The sequence below is a fragment of the Myotis brandtii genome, unplaced genomic scaffold (assembly GCF_000412655.1).
Source record: "Myotis brandtii unplaced genomic scaffold, ASM41265v1 scaffold928, whole genome shotgun sequence".
In the NCBI taxonomy this organism is placed as follows: domain Eukaryota; kingdom Metazoa; phylum Chordata; class Mammalia; order Chiroptera; family Vespertilionidae; genus Myotis; species Myotis brandtii.
The window spans coordinates 78,428-94,649 of record NW_005371827.1 but is presented as its reverse complement, the minus strand read 5'-3'; the positions used below and the strand labels follow the sequence as shown (position 1 = coordinate 94,649).

At 51.7% G+C, this 16,222-nt stretch overlaps 1 protein-coding gene across 2 annotated transcripts in view; it reads left to right on the top strand.

The window, feature by feature from the left end:
* The window catches only part of MARCO (macrophage receptor with collagenous structure), a 34,175-nt gene that overhangs the window by 5,252 nt on the left and 12,701 nt on the right, over positions 1 to 16,222 (top strand). For both annotated transcript variants that reach the window (XM_014532962.1, XM_005885781.2), the window contains exons 2-7: positions 6,295 to 6,396; positions 7,384 to 7,602; positions 9,014 to 9,049; positions 14,183 to 14,227; positions 15,371 to 15,415; positions 15,707 to 15,805. In XM_014532962.1, the coding sequence (XP_014388448.1) occupies positions 6,295 to 6,396; positions 7,384 to 7,602; positions 9,014 to 9,049; positions 14,183 to 14,227; positions 15,371 to 15,415; positions 15,707 to 15,805 (546 nt within the window). The remainder of the gene's footprint in view (positions 1 to 6,294; positions 6,397 to 7,383; positions 7,603 to 9,013; positions 9,050 to 14,182; positions 14,228 to 15,370; positions 15,416 to 15,706; positions 15,806 to 16,222) is intronic.

Here is a 16,222-nt window from a genome sequence, read left to right as displayed (position 1 = left end):
GCCAGTGGGCCCCACCACCAAATAGGGTTGGGGGGGGGGCAATTGGGGGCCAGTGGCCTAGGGGAGGGGCCTGGGTGGTTGGCTGGCCAGGCCTTCCCCTGATCGGAGTGGAGTGGCCAATCAGGGACAGAGCTGACTGGAGGGAGGGGCTGTGGGTCAATTGGGGTGGTGGGGGCCCATTGGGGGCAGGGCCGGCAGTGGGGAGGGGCTTCAGGAGGTTGGTCTGCCAGTCCCACTCCCTATTGGGGTGGGGATGGAGATCAGGGGTGGGGCTGACTGGGGGGAGGAGCCGTGAGAGGATGGCCACCAGCCCCACACCCTGATACTGGCCACAGTGGGCATCATAGCAACCAATCCTCCTGGTTGTTATGGTGTTCCAGTTGCTAGCTTTTTATATATATAGACTAGAGGCCTGGTGTTCCTCATCCTGGCCTGCACCCTCTTGCAATCTGGGATGGCTGGCTCCTAACCACTTGCCTGCCTGCCTGCCTGATCGCCCCTAACCCCTCTGCCTGCCTGCCTGATTGCCCCAAACTGCTTGCCTGCCTCCCTGATCCCCCTAATTGCCTCTGCCTGCCTCCCTGATGCCCCTAACTGCTCACCTGCCTGCCTGATTGCCCCTAACCATTTGCCTGCCTGCCTGATCACCCCTAACCAGTCACCTGCCTGTCTGATCAACCCTAACCTGCTTGCCTGATCACCCCTAACCACTCTGCCTGTCTAATTAGCATATTAAACTTTTGTTATTATAGATAGATATTCTGTTTTCTTTGGAGTGATTGTAAATGCCATCGTGTTTTAATTTTGATTTCCATATGTTTTCTAGTAGTTTGTAGATATGTGATTGAGTAAGAGAGTGAGGACATCCTCATCTTGTTCCCAATCTTAGGAGGAAAGTGTCTGTCTCACCATTATTTATCATATTAGCTTTATGTTAGAAAAGCTCTTAATTGATGTTGTGGGAATAAAACAGTCACTCAAAAATGCATCAATAAGGCACTTTACTTCTGCAGAAGGATGCTGCAACCAGCAACAAAAATGGGCAGCACAAAGCAAGAAAGTCCGCTTCCCTTTTATCCGTGATGGTTACTGCACCGAACCTGGATTGACTTAAGGGCTTAATTTCACAATCTGGTGTGAATGTCTAACCCAGTGGTTCCCAGCCTTTTCTTGGCCATGCCCCACATAAGCATCTCTAAAATCCTGATGCCCCTCCGCCCCCCGTGACATATAATTCTTATTATTCAAAAAGTGAACTATTCACGTGGAGGAAGCCTAAAAGGCCATTAACTTGGTCTAAACAAGCTTCCAAAGAACGTGGCATCCATGAAAGAGAAAAATAAAAGAACAAAAGGACAGTTGAAGTACTGAGGAAGAAATCACTAAGAAATTGTTTAAAAATAATAATAATATGAAGTGATATGAAAAAGTAACAAATAAAGTTTCAAAACATATAATAGAGAACTGAAATGCATAAATATGTCACAATATATATTTATATACTATATATGAGGCCCCTAGAACCATAAAAAATGCAAAAAATTCTCTGTTAATAACTCATTCTCGAATTGCCCCCCTTAAAAATCAAACTGCCCCCCTGTGGGGCGTGTGCCCCAAGTTGGGAACCCCTGTTCTAACCTGAGGAGGGCGGTGCAGCAGGAATGGGGGCTGTTTCAAATGCCTGCAGGGAAGTGGTGCAAAACTATGTCTTTGTCTCCCACAGGAATGTTTGCGGGGTTAACTACGTGTTAGGCTTTAACTGCTGCCAGAAAATGGGAAGCATAGGCCTTTGTCTTTTCCAGGAGGGGAGGCCCAGATTGATTTGAGTACAAAATGGAGGGGAGGTTATAAAAGGGAAATGTAGTTAATATCTAAACTATAACTTTTGATAGAAAAGACTTCCTAATCCTTACATTTAGATATTTTGTAAATGCTCCTTTTTTTAAAAGTTGAGGAAGTTCTCTATTTCTAGTTTTCTGAGAGGTTTTATTATGAATTTATTATTATGAGAGTTGAGATTATGAATTATAATTATGAGAGCTTTATTATAATTGTATTTTGTCAACTGCTTTTTCTGCATCAATTAGATGGTTACGTAATTTTTCTGCTTTAGTCTGTTGATCTGGTGAATCATATTGATTGATTTTTGTATATTGAACCAGCCTTGCATATCTGGAAATCCCATTTAGCCTTGATATATAAATTCTTTTTATACATTGCTTGACATGGTTTACTAATATTTTATTGAGAATTTTTTGTGTCAAATTTCATAAGAGACATTGATTTTTTTTCCTGTTCTTGTACTGTCTTTGTCTCATTTCCATGTCAGAGTATTCCTGACCTAAAAAAAAAAAAATGAGTTAGGAAGTACTCTCTACTCTTCTATTATCTATAGGAGATTGTGTAAAACTGATGCTTCTTCTTTATTAAAGGTTTGTCAAGATACTCCAATAAAATCATAGGGGCCTGGTTATTTCTTTTTCATAATTTTTAAATTAAAATTATTTAATAATTATAGGTATTCATATTATCTATTTCATATTGACTGAGTTTTGATAGCTTATGTTTTTGAGCAATTTACCCTATTTCTTCTAAGTTGTAAATATAGAGTTAGCAATTTTCTTATTAATGGCTGCAGGATCTGTGGTAATATCCTCTGTTTTATCCCTGATACTATGAATTGTACCTTTTTAATAAAATCTTTGTCAGTCTTGCCAGAGCTTTATCAATGTTATTGATTTTATTCAAAGAACCAGCATTTTGTTTTGTTATTTTATTTTTTGTATTTCTATTTTAAATCTAATTGATTGCTGCTTTGATCTTTTATTTTTTTTTAATCCTTGACCAAGGATAGGTTTATTGACAAGAGAGAGAGAGAGAGAGAGAGAGAGAGAGAGAGAGACATCTTTCAAGTGGCTGTCTCCTGTATGTGCCCTGATTGGAGATGGAACTGTTATATTGTAAATCAGCAAGCTAAACAGAGGACACCTTAATCAATCAATCAGTAAGCCGAATTTTGCAGTCTTTATTACACTAGTGGTCTCAGAGGAGTTGTCTCTCAAAGTCTGAGCAAAGTAATATGGAGGCAGCTTTCCCTTTATACTTTCCCAGTTTCCTTGTCCCGCAAATATGGGGTTTCCAGACCCTTTGCAGGCTTTACAAAGAGCCCTATGTATTGGGAGATATTTTGCAGGAAGCTTGTAGCCTTTAACATAGCACAATTCAGTAACTTTGAGTACAACACAATTCAGATAACTAAAAGACACCTGGCATGGGAGCAATCAGGGACAGCAGCAGAGCAGCTTGCAAGGCTAGATAATTGAGCTTATTTTCCCTAATATTCGAGCAAGTGTGTTTACAGAAGCCAAGAATAGCAGTTAATTCACAGACCAAAGGACCATCTATGTTTAGGAAAATTTCAAACAGCAGTTTTTCCCAGCATAGAGTTAAGGGGACAAGATGGAGTGCCTATACTTCAGAACCCATAACTTGGGTATGTGCCCTGACTAGGAATCAAACCCTCACCTTTTGGTGTATGGGATGGTACTCCAACCAACTGAGCCACCAGCCAGAGCTATTATTTCCTTTTTCCTGGTTGCTTGGGGTTTACTTTGCTCTTCTTTTCTAGTGTCTTGAGGTTGGAATTTAGTTTATTGATTTGAGATCTTTTCTCATTTGTAATGTAAGCATTTAGTCCTATAAATTTCCTCTTGGTGCTGCTTTAGCTATATCCTATAGTTTGATATGTTGTTTTCTCATTTTCATTCAGTTCTTTTTTGTGTTTTTTTGTTTGTCCAATTTTCTTTGAGACTTTCTCTATGACCTTTCTATATTTAAATGTGTTTTGTTTGTTTGTGTTTTTAACTAAAACAAAATAGAAACAGACTCATAGATAGAGAACAGACTGGCAGCTCTAAGAGGGGAGGGGGATTGGGTGAAAAAGGAGAAGGGATTAGGTTAAAAAAACACCAACTCATAGATACAAACAAGAGTATGGTGATTACCAGAGGGAAAGGGGTGGGGGAGGTAGAAGAGAGTGGGGGGGAGGAGATACATGGTGATGCAAAGAGACTTGACTTGGGATGGTGAACACACAATACAATATACAGATGATGTATTATAGAATCATACACCTGAAACCTATATAATTTTATTAACCAATATCACCCTAATAAATTCCATAAGAAAAGTAAAATAAAATAAACGAAAGTTTTTTTTAAATTTTTCAAGTGTTTTGGGGATTTTCCTATTGTCTGTATGGTATGTTATTGGTTTCTATTTTCATTCCACTGGCAGAGAACATACTCTATATGACTTTGTTTATTGTGCATCTTGTTGAGTTTTGGTTTATGACCCAGGATATGGAGTGTCTTGGTGCATGGGAAGAATGTGTATACTGCTGCTGTTGTGTGGGGTAGTCTATCAATGTTGATTAGATCCTGTTGCCTTGTGGTGTTCAATTCTTCTACGCTTGTGCTGATTTTTTCCACCAACTGCTGAGAGTGAGTTGTTAAAGTCCCCAATTATAATTGTGGTTTTATCTATTTCTCCTTTCACTTATATCTATTTTTACCTCATGTGAATGGAATTTTTTTTTTTTTTTTTTTTTGGTTTCTTGTAAATAGTACTAGTATGTAGTTGGATCATGCTTTTTAAACCATTTTGCCAATTTCTACTAGCTATAACTTCTCTTAGTTTTTGTTCATCTGAGAATCTTTTTATTTCCTATTCATTCTTAAGAGGTATTTTCATTGGATATAAAATTCATGGTTGATAATTTTTTTTTCTTTCCAGCACAGGGAAAAAAAATGTCACTTCCATTTGATCTCCATGGTTTCAGATGAGAAATCTGCTATTATTCAAGTTGGTATGCCGTTATAGGCAATGTACCATTTTTCTCCTGGCTGCTTTTAAGAGTTTTCCTTTTTCTTTAGATTTTTAATTTTCTTTTTATCTAGACTGTTTGTTGTTGGTTTTTTGTTTGTTTGTTTGAATTTTGCTTGTGATGTATCTTAGTATTGATTTTTTTGCATCTATCATGATTAGGTTTCCTTAATTTCTTGAATTTGTAGGTTTATGTCTTTCACTAAATTTGAGAATTTTTCAGCTAGCATTATTTCTTTGAATATTTTTTCAACCTCACACTCTTTCTGGGACTTAAATGGTGTCAATATTATGTGTTTTGTTATTGATTCATAGATCTCTAAGGTTGGGTTTGTGTATGAGAGAGGATTGTCTGTTTTTCAGATTGGACAATTTTAATTATTTTATTATTTAGTTTATTGATCTTTTTTGTGTCATGTGTATCAAAATTGAGGAATGTCCGTAGAAAATCATTCATTGCAGAAAGCAAGGTGCTATATTATATGTAATATGGTATCATTTATGTAAAATTAAAAGAAAAACAACTGGACTTAGGAGTATATGGGTATTAAGTTTCTGAGAGCAAGGGGAATGGGAGGAAGGGCACACCTGAGAATGCTAACCAAGTCCACCTCCTCAGTTAGGCGCTCAGGGGGTTGAGAGAAAATCATTAACTCTTGTAATGCTCTCTATATTGTTTAATTATATTAAGAATGTTTTTTATATTTTTTTATTGACTTCAGACAGGAAGGGAAAGGGAAAGAGAGATAGAAACATCAATGATGAGAGAGAATCACTGATCAGCTGCCTCCTGCACGCCCCACACTGGGGATTGAGCCTGCAACCTAGGCATGTGCCCTGACCAGGAATCGAGTCGTGACCTCCCAGTTCATAGGTCAACGCTCAACCACTGAGCCACTCCAGCCGGGTATATTAAGAATGTTTTACTGTTATAATATCAAAAGCTAAAGACAAAGAAAACAATGGCCTGGACATGAATTCCAGGTCTGCATCTTAAAACCTAATAGGTTTTTCAACTTCTCCAAACCTTTCTCCTTGTTTATAAAGTGGGAACAATGCTTCTCCTCTCTGGGTTTTAAACAAACACATCGATGTACTAATTCATCTGATAAATATCTTCCGAGAGCCCCGTGTGGCCAGGCGCTGTGCCACCAGTTTAAGGACCATCCTCTTCCAGCTATGATACGTGGCACAGGGGGTTGTTCACTTGTCCATAGAAATGAATGAGCCACAATGGCACTTCCTGTGCTGGGGCAAGAGGGAGGGTTTGAGGGTAGTAGGCCTTTGGTGTCCTCTCCACTCAACTTTACCGGGAGCCCTCTGCTGGCTCACACAGAGGGGATTCCGGCCGCCATGGGGCCCCTGCTCCCCACCCTTGACAGTAGCCACCTTCCCCCTGGGTTGTTTCAGATCCAAAGCCCAACAAGAGAAATGGGGTGAAGTGCTTCATGGTCGCGGTCATCACCTGCCTGATTTTGCTCTCCGCGGGCACCGGGCTGCTGGTGATGAAAGGTAAAGCAGGCTTGGTCCCATCTGGTCCCTCTGGGAGTGACCGAACACGGCCCTGACCCACAGAGCTACAGCTGAGTGCAGAGCCCTGGGGCCGCTGCTGCCCCTCCTGGAGGTGGAAGGGGGAAGTGTGTGTTGTGTTGCACATGTGGGTGTGGGTGTGCGTGTGTGTGTGAGAGAGAGAACGCACACGGGAGCCTGTGTGTGTCCAAAGCAGTGAAAGGTGCAATGCTCTCACACGGTGTGCCGTGAGCACCTGGCATCTAGGTTCCAGCCTCTGAGTGGGAAGGGGCTTTGCTGATCAGTGTGCGTTTCAATGTGACTTGACTTTCAAAGTGTTCCAGTCCCAATGTGAAGTTCATGAAGCAACTCCACCAGCAGACACTGAAGTCACGCAGGAACAGCATGTGCCCAGATGTCATGAACACATGTCACATGCACATTCAGGTCGCACATGAATAAGTCAGACCAGCACAGTAGTTGTCATGCATTCACGCCCAGAGCAGGCACGTGACACTGTGGGTATGTGAGTGTGAACATGTAATGTCATGCCTGAGTGGACCGAGCACACATGTGCAAGGTATAGCTAAAGCTCTGTGCCCACACGGTCCCCACAGCATAGGACATGTGTTTGTCTTCACAGGAGTTATGCACCTGCATGTGTATTGAGAGAAAATCATTAAATCTTGTAATGCTCTCTATATTGTTTAATTATATTAAGAATGTTTTTATATTTTTTTATTGATTTCAGACAGGAAGGGAAAGGGAGAGAGAGAGATAGAAACATCAACAATGAGAGAGAATCACTGATCAGCTGCCTCCTGCACACCCCACACTGGGGATTGAGCCTGCAAGTAATACACATGACACAAGGGCCCACAGGAGTTATGCACTTGCAACAGAAGCCTGTCAGGAGTGGGATCAAATGCCTAAATGCCTCGGGCTTTAATGAGGTCATAAAAGAATGCCGTGGGGCGGGTGGGTGTCTAGTTCTGAATCTACAGGAGCAGCTCAGGGCCCTGGAGATTCCCTTTGACAACGAAACACTGGTCGCTGAGGACAGCCCATCCTTCGGCTCACTCTGGTCGCACAGCCCTTCGCCGCCTGCAGGGGCTCTGAGGCTGCAGGTGCTGCAGGCCCAGCTCAGCCAGGTCCGCGCCCAGCAGGAGCACCTGCTGCAGCAGGTGGACAACTTCACTCGGAGCCCAGGTTTGCCCCTCCCCTCCGGATTGGGACTCCTCAGAGGAGGACGAGAGTAGGAGCTTCTAGTTCATGGGCTTTTCCCAAGGGGGTCTTTGGGCCTGAATTTTCTTCCCTGGCAAGGGGTCTTCCCAACCCCTGGCCTGGTATGGAACCCTGGGGTTAGAGACATGGGTGAGAGCCATATGAGAGGGACATGAAGCCGCAGGTCCCATGGGCTGCAGGCAGGGTGGTGGGAGAGTGGGGCCAGCAACATAGGAGCCACAAACCTGCCCAAGCAGAGTGTGACCTTAGGAGCCAGCGCCTGGAGCAACCAGCCACAGGCCGAGTCTGAGTCACAAAGCCGTCAGCCTGATCCAGAATGTTTATGAGGTTGGGTAAGACACAGAAGCTTGGGTACCTCCCGGGACCCCATCCATCCATACAAGGAATATTGGCCCATGGCTGGCAGGAAGTCCTGGTGCACACCAGGCCAGTGCAGGCGGTGGGGGGACCATGGAGGGGCAAGGACAGCTGGGCCTGCAGGGAAGACAGGCCAGCTTAGCAGGTAGGGCTACAGGCAGGAGGAAATGGAGCCAAAGGGGTTCCCTTTCCCCTTGACCCCTTCTCTCAGGCTGTCCTAGAGTGGGCAGGGCTAATCCAGGCACATCCAGCTTCTAGGTGCGACCTGGCTGCCTCAGGGCTGGCACTGTTACCTGGAGCCGGGGCCTTGCTCTGACCGGTGTCTGGGTGTGCTGGGGTCTAGGAGGCGAGCCTCTGCCAGGGGCTGTGCCCACGGACCACGTGCCGGACACAGGACCCAGGGGGGGCAGGACCGTGAGAGGCTGCTGCTTCTCCAGTGAGCAGAGATGAGAGCCCAATGGGGACGCGAGGGGAGGGGACAGTGGGGCAGACGGAGCCCTGGGGATGCTAGGGGAGGGGACAGTGGGGCAGACGGAGCCCAGTGAGGACACGAGGGGAGGGGACTGTGGGGCAGAAGGAGCTCAGTGGGGACACAAGGGGAGGGGACAATGGGGCAGATGGAGCCCTGAGGACTCAAGGGGGGGACAGTGGCAGAGGAGCAGAGCCCAGGCTCTGGTGCTCAGACACAAGAGGGTCCCTCTGCCCCTTGGGAGGTGAAGGACTAGTTCTGATCGTACAAAGGCCCTTCCTTTAACCTGAGGCACTTGCCCGGCTGGTTTGGCTTCATGGTCTTCTGATGACGTGGGGTGCTCTTCAGGGTCCCGCACTCTGGGGCTCCCAGGAACCTCAGGATCTCCTGTGTAGACCAACGAGACACCCGGCCCTTCGTAAGGACTCGTCCTGAAGGATGCTGGGCTCGGCTCCTGTGGCCCAGTGCCCACCCCGCAGGGCTGCGTGCCCAGAGGGTGCTCTGGCTGTGCCACAGCTCTGGCTGCAACCCTCTCTCCTTCCCTCGCAGAGCTCTTCAGGACCAAAGGTGAACGCGGCGCTCCAGGTGGGTTCATTTCCACTCCGACCCCCTGCCCTCCCACAGCCTTCTCCCCTGGCCCCGTGGCCGGTGCCTTTCTGGGCCTCCGCACCTGACCCCAACTTACCTTCCCTGGGTCCCCACCGCCTCTCCACCAACCCCTGGTTCAATGGGAAATGGGTCCCCACCAAGCATCACTCCAAATCCAGCCCGTCTAAGACAGCCCCGTGCATCCCTCAGCGGGCCTCTCCCCCAGGACCCCAGCTCCAGCAGGTCACCTCCTTCGTCTCCCATCGCTGCTCTTTCCAGGGCCTATCACCTGGCTCTTAGCACTCAGCGCGCCTCCGGCTGTGGCCACCGTGATGAGGGGAGGCAGCCTGTGGGTCAGGCTGGCCTGCCTGGGCCCTAGGTCTACTACCTGCATGACCTTAAGCCAGTTACTCATTTTTCTGGACCCCTGGCTGCTCTCCTGGGTAGAAAATAATGGAGATAAATGTGCTCCCTCGCAGGGTTGCTGTAAGATTCAAGGGAGGTGGCATGAAAAATGCCTGACAGTAACGGTGCTCTCTGAGGATGAAGCCAGGGCTTAGCTGCCTGTGCTTCCTACCTCAGCACACACAGTTACACACACACACACACACAGTTACACACACACACACAAACACACACAGTTACACACACATACATACACATACACACACAGTTACACACACAAACACACACAGTTACACACACACACAGTTACACACACAGTTACACACACAAACACACACAGTCACACACACATACACACACAAACACACACAGTTACACACACATACACACAGTTACACGCATATACACACAGCTACACACAGACATACACAGTTACACACAGAGACATACACAGTTACACACACATACACACAGACATGCACACACACATACACAAACACACATACACACAGTTACACACACGTGCATACATAAACACACATACACACACACACACACACACAGTCCAGTGGCTGAGTGGTAGAAATTTAATCTTGAAAATAAACGTACACAATGTTGTCAGGCAGAACTCTTTGTGGCCCCATCCCACCACTGACGGGGGGGAGGGGTGGCAGGGGGGGGGGAGAGTGCTGAGTCAGCCTTGCAAGTGGCAGCAGCCTGGGCTTGGACGACGGGCCTCTCAGGAGCTGGGTGGCCTTGAACGTGTTGCTGCCCGCTCCGAGCTCTGCGTCCCTCCCTGGAGATGGAATAAGGATGGGGCCTCTGGACTGGCGGCAGGTACAGGATGGGGCCTCTGGACTGGCGTCAGGTACAGGACGGGGCCTCTGGACTGGCGTCAGGTACAGGACGGGGCCTCTGGACTGGCGTCAGGTACAGGACGGGGCCTCTGGACTGGCGTCAGGTACAGGACGGGGCCTCTGGACTGGCGTCAGGTACAGGACGGGGCCTCTGGACTGGCGTCAGGTACAGGACGGGGCCTCTGGACTGGCGTCAGGTACAGGACGGGGCCTCTGGACTGGCGTCAGGTACAGGACGGGGCCTCTGGACTGGCGTCAGGTACAGGACGGGGCCTCTGGACTGGCGTCAGGTACAGGACGGGGCCTCTGGACTGGCGTCAGGTACAGGACGGGGCCTCTGGACTGGCGTCAGGTACAGGACGGGGCCTCTGGACTGGCGTCAGGTACAGGACGGGGCCTCTGGACTGGCGTCAGGTACAGGACGGGGCCTCTGGACTGGCGTCAGGTACAGGACGGGGCCTCTGGACTGGCGTCAGGTACAGGACGGGGCCTCTGGACTGGCGTCAGGTACAGGACGGGGCCTCTGGACTGGCGTCAGGTACAGGACGGGGCCTCTGGACTGGCGTCAGGTACAGGACGGGGCCTCTGGACTGGCGTCAGGTACAGGACGGGGCCTCTGGACTGGCGTCAGGTACAGGACGGGGCCTCTGGACTGGCGTCAGGTACAGGACGGGGCCTCTGGACTGGCGTCAGGTACAGGACGGGGCCTCTGGACTGGCGTCAGGTACAGGACGGGGCCTCTGGACTGGCGTCAGGTACAGGACGGGGCCTCTGGACTGGCGTCAGGTACAGGACGGGGCCTCTGGACTGGCGTCAGGTACAGGACGGGGCCTCTGGACTGGCGTCAGGTACAGGACGGGGCCTCTGGACTGGCGTCAGGTACAGGACGGGGCCTCTGGACTGGCGTCAGGTACAGGACGGGGCCTCTGGACTGGCGTCAGGTACAGGACGGGGCCTCTGGACTGGCGTCAGGTACAGGACGGGGCCTCTGGACTGGCGTCAGGTACAGGACGGGGCCTCTGGACTGGCGTCAGGTACAGGACGGGGCCTCTGGACTGGCGTCAGGTACAGGACGGGGCCTCTGGACTGGCGTCAGGTACAGGACGGGGCCTCCGGACTGGAGTCAGGGACAGGATGGGGCCTCTGGACTGGCGTCAGGTACAGGATGAAGGGAACAGTGCTCAGCCCGGTGCCCAGCTCCGAGTAAGCACTCGCTGGTGTTGTTGTTACATTTGCTTCATTGTTGCTGCTGTTGAGAGGGTTCAATGTGCTCACGCTCAGACGCTCAGACGCCCCAGCCGCCCTAGCCGGATGAATGGGGCTCCTCTGCTCTAGGGAGAGGCTGTTCCAAACTCCAGTCACTTTGCTGACAGAATCGATGCTTAAACTTCTTCAACCCAGTGGGTTTGGCCGGCCCTTTAAAATCTGCTCCATCACGGGCCCCAGGCATGGAGCCCACCTTCCCCACAGCAGGGTGCGGACAGGCTCCCTCTGCCCCCCCCCCCAAATATATATGTTGATGATCTCTACTGCTATGTCTCAGTGTCTCTCAGTCTCTGACAACTTCCATCTCTGTCTTTCTCTCTCTCTTCCCACTCTCTCTTTGGAGCCAGAAACCAGAGGCAGGAAACAGCAATTGCAGTAGCATGAGCTGCAGGTCTGGGCCCCCTCTCACGCCCACCTGCCTTCCCAGGTCCTCCACCCCCTTGACTCCCCCCAGCCCCCTGGGAGGCTGTGGCCTCTCCCCTCCCCCATGGCCTGGGCAGGGCTCCCCCAAGGCGCATCCTGCTAGAAAGCCCTATGGAGACCAATAGGCTGGCCAGAGAGGATGGGGGTGGGGGGGGGTGCAGTGCTAGGACGTTGGGGCTTGCCGCCCCCTGCCTCCCAGGTGGCCTGCTTATGAAGCTGCACGCTGGCCCAGGCTTCTGAAAACACGGCCCAGGAAGGTGGGGGAGGGGCAACTGCACCTAAGTCAGGCTCTGGGGAAGGTAGTGTGGAACCCAGCTGTGCCTCAGTTTCCCTCCTTTGTATCTTTCCTCCCAACAAGTCATTACTGAAAGCCCCTAAGGCCCAGGCACCGCCCTGCAGTGGGAGCCTGGACATAAGAAGACGACAGAGCCCTGTCTGCAGGGACCTTCCCAGTCAGGCAGGGATCAACTTGGAACCTGTTCTGACAGCAGCCCTGGCTCCTGCCCTGAAAGGAGGACGGTGCCCTGGGTGCAAAGAGCAGGGAGGGGACTCACCTCCCCAGCGCCAGGCCAGGCTCCCGAGCCGCCTCTCAGCTGAGACGAGGGTGAGGGAAGGCGCAGGGAAGCAGGGCCCAGGCAGAAGGAATCCGAGTGCAAGGCCCTGCGTTGGAAGGGCGTTTGGTAGGTCAGGAACTCGAGTGCCTGCAGTGCAAGAGCAGGAGAAATATGGGCGAGAGGGGTGGGGAGTGGCGGGGACTATGCAGACTCGGGGTGGTGGGCCCCTGGTTAAGTGAAGGCACATTTTGTCTGTGCTTTGCTGATCCTCACGTTAACCCCGAGAGGCTGTTGCTGTCATCCCCACGTCACAGAAGAGGGCAGTGAGGCTCAGAGGTATGATAAGAATTCTAGACATGAGTTAAGGTACACAGAGGATGCGTGCAGGTTATATGCAAATACTTCGCCACTTCATAGAAGGGACTTGAGCATCCATGGGTGTTAGTACCCACGGGGGCCCTGGAACCAGTCCCCCTTGGATGCCAAGTTCCCCACCGTGGCGCCCTGGCCTGGGCGCAGGCGTTGCATTAGGAGATCCCAAATCTGCTGGCCTCTTTCCAAATGTGTCACCTCAGGCAACCCCTGTGCCTCTCGGAAAGTCATTCTTCCCTGTGGGGATGTGGGGCTGTGCCATGGCCTGAATGTCTGTGCCCCCTGCCCCCAAATGCATATATTGAAAGTCTAATGCCCAAGGTGTTGGTATTAGGAGGCGGGGCCTGTGGAAGGGGATTGGGGCACAAGAATGGAGCCCGGATGAGTGGGACTAGCGCTCTTATAAAAGGAACAAGCACCCTAGTTCCTCCCACCACCGGGGACACAGCAAGGTCAGCTGCCTGCAGCCTGCAGGGCCTCACCGGGCCTGGCCGTGCCTGCACCCAGGTCTTCCCCTCCAGAGCCCAGAACTTTGAGAAATGGATCTGTTGTTTCTGAGCTGCCAGTCTGCATGTTTTGTTACAGCAGCCAGAACAGACTGAGGCAGGACAGGAGCCCTGCCCGTCCTGCCCACTAGCCGTGGTGGGACTGGAGTCGCGTAGCAGGGCGGCCGTTGGAGAGAGAGCTGCATGCGAGTGCAGCAGTGATGGGGGCCCCATACCCCGACCTGCCGTGTGTTCCCTGTGGCCGCCATGTGACCACCGTGGGGCAGCCCTGTGGAGCTGGTATATCAATACCAATTTACTGACCAGGAAGGGGAGGCTCGAAACCACGGGTGACTGGCACGAGGTCCCCCTGCTGCTGCGGGGCCCCCGTGTCCGGCTCAGAGCCCGAGGGATGCCCCCTGCATAGCTGCGCCTTGCCCGCCAGGCCATGGTCCCCTTGCGGGAAGGAGCGCTGTGATGTTTGCTTCCTTCCGCACCGTTGGGCTGGTCCCGGGCGCTCAGTGAGTGTGTTCAATGAGCAATGGCACTGAGTGGCACTGGACACCCACCTTGTCGGCTGGCTCATTGGTGTCTCTGCTCCTTTTCCTCAGGTCTTCCAGGTGCCAAGGGCCTGGCATTCACGGCTGAGAAGGGGCCAGGGGGCCAGGGGTTCAGTGGAGCCACTGATACCCGCCCCTTGTCTCCTGGCCCGTAGTCCTCTTTCTCCTCCTTGTCCCTGTGACACGCTGAATGCCTTTTCCTTTCCAGGCCCCCCAGGACCCCGAGGCCTGCCAGGAATCAAGGGAGAGGCGGGTAAGGAGGGGCCCGTGTGTGTGCCGGCACCCACAGCAGGCTCCCAGGCCAACACTCGGCAGGCCCTGCGTGTGCCGGAGGCCAGCGCCGTGGGGCACCCTGGGTGGACCGGGAGTGCTGAGAAGCTCCCTGTGTTGTGGGGGTGTAGGGGGAGTGGGGGGCTCTAGATGAGGCTGGAACTGGTGGACGCTCCAACCTCCTCCTCAGGGCTCAGGCGTCCAAGCCTCTGAGCATCACTGGGGAGTCAAGCTCAGTGGTGTAGCAGGGACTCCAGGGCCAGACACATCTGCCTGCAACATGCACTATCTGTGGTGCTGGGAACATTCTCTTACCTTTCTGAACCTCAGTTTCTTTGTCTGTAAAATGGGGATACATGTGCTTCAGAGGGTCACTGGGGGATTAGCAGTAATGATGAAAAGCCCACGATTGTTTCTCTCTTGTAGGCTATAGCCTAAACCTGCCCAGCACCTCACAGATGACCATGGCATGGCTGGGGCAGAGAATGTGGGGAGCTCAGCTGCACCCCTCCCAGGGAAGGGGGCAGACTGAAATGTCAGAGCCCATGACCCTTACAGCCCAGTCCGCTCTCCACTCAGACTCTCCAACCTCCCGAACCCTGGAGGGGCGGAGGCTGCTGGGATGTAGAGAGGATAAGACGTTATTAGAGAAGGGGCTGAGAGGGAGGGTTGCCTGCAAGGGCAAGTTCACAAACCAACAGTCACTAGGCCTCTGAGGCAGGAAGAAACACCAGCAGTTATGGGAGGGAAATTTGTTCGCAAATAAAATCTTTTTGGAAGAACTAGAGAGAGGAATTTAATAGGATCCCAAAGAGTCTCCCGTTCTGCGTTTGCAGCAGGGGTTTTCCAGGGAGGGTTTCAGGGGGGAGGGTGGGCAAACAATGGGAGGAACTGAGGTGCAGTGAAGAACTTGAGCAGGCGCTGGCACACCACTTGCCCACACAGGCACACACATGTGCTCACACAGGCATGCACGTGTGCCTCTGTGTGTGCATGTGAAGAGGAGACACGGAGACAGAGAGAGAAAGAGCCTCCTGCGGGCGCCTGGCCCAAGGCAGGGCCCGAATGCCTGCTGACTGAAGACCCCAGGCCACAGAGTGACTGAGCGCTTCCTCCTCTCTCCCAGGCCTCCAAGGACCGCAGGGTGCTCCAGGGAAGCCGGGAGCTGCTGGTAACGTGCGCTTTCTCTGCTTGGAATCAGTGATGCCTGGGCCCAGGCACCCGTCCCTTGTCCCCCTCCCCTCGGCTCCTCCCCAGCCCCAGAGCATTGGCGCCCTCCCACTGCCCTCTTCTCCTGAGTCCTGCTGGGCCACTGTGAGATGACCCACGAGATGAGCTAACACACCCAGACTCCCTCTAGGGACGCCCTTCTCTTCCCCCCAGCATGCCTCCTACCCACCGCCCAGGAGCCCACACCCAGGGGGATGCTGGGAGCCCACCTCACCGGCCATTCCCTCCGCAGGCACTCCAGGACAGAAGGGCAGCAAAGGCGATGGGGGTCTCATTGGCCCGAAAGGGGACACTGGTGCGAGGGGAGACAAAGGAGACCCTGGCCTCCCAGGTAAGGGCCTTGCTGGGTGTGGGTGCCTGTGGGGCTGGGCCCCACTCTATGCAACCATGTCTGCTCAGCGCCTACTGAGGGTGGGGCTGTGCTCTGCCGGCCAGCATCCTGGGATCGGAGATGTGGTAGCTGTCATCCAGATGAGCCAAGGGCAGGAATGTGACATGAGAGCAATGTGAAGGGGCAACATGTCACCCCGGGTGGCACCTGGGGACAGGGCAGCTAGGAAGTCACAGGAAAAGAAAGTGAGGCGCCAAAGTCGGTCCTGAGGTGGGCGTAGGGGAGGCGGGAGCCTGGGGGCAGAGGGCAAGGGCTGCCTCCTTGCCCAGTGCCGGCAGATGCTCTCTCTGGAGCAGTGCTCTCAGGACCATGGGGAAGAATTACCGGGGGCTTGTTCAAAACGCAGGCTGGCTGAGC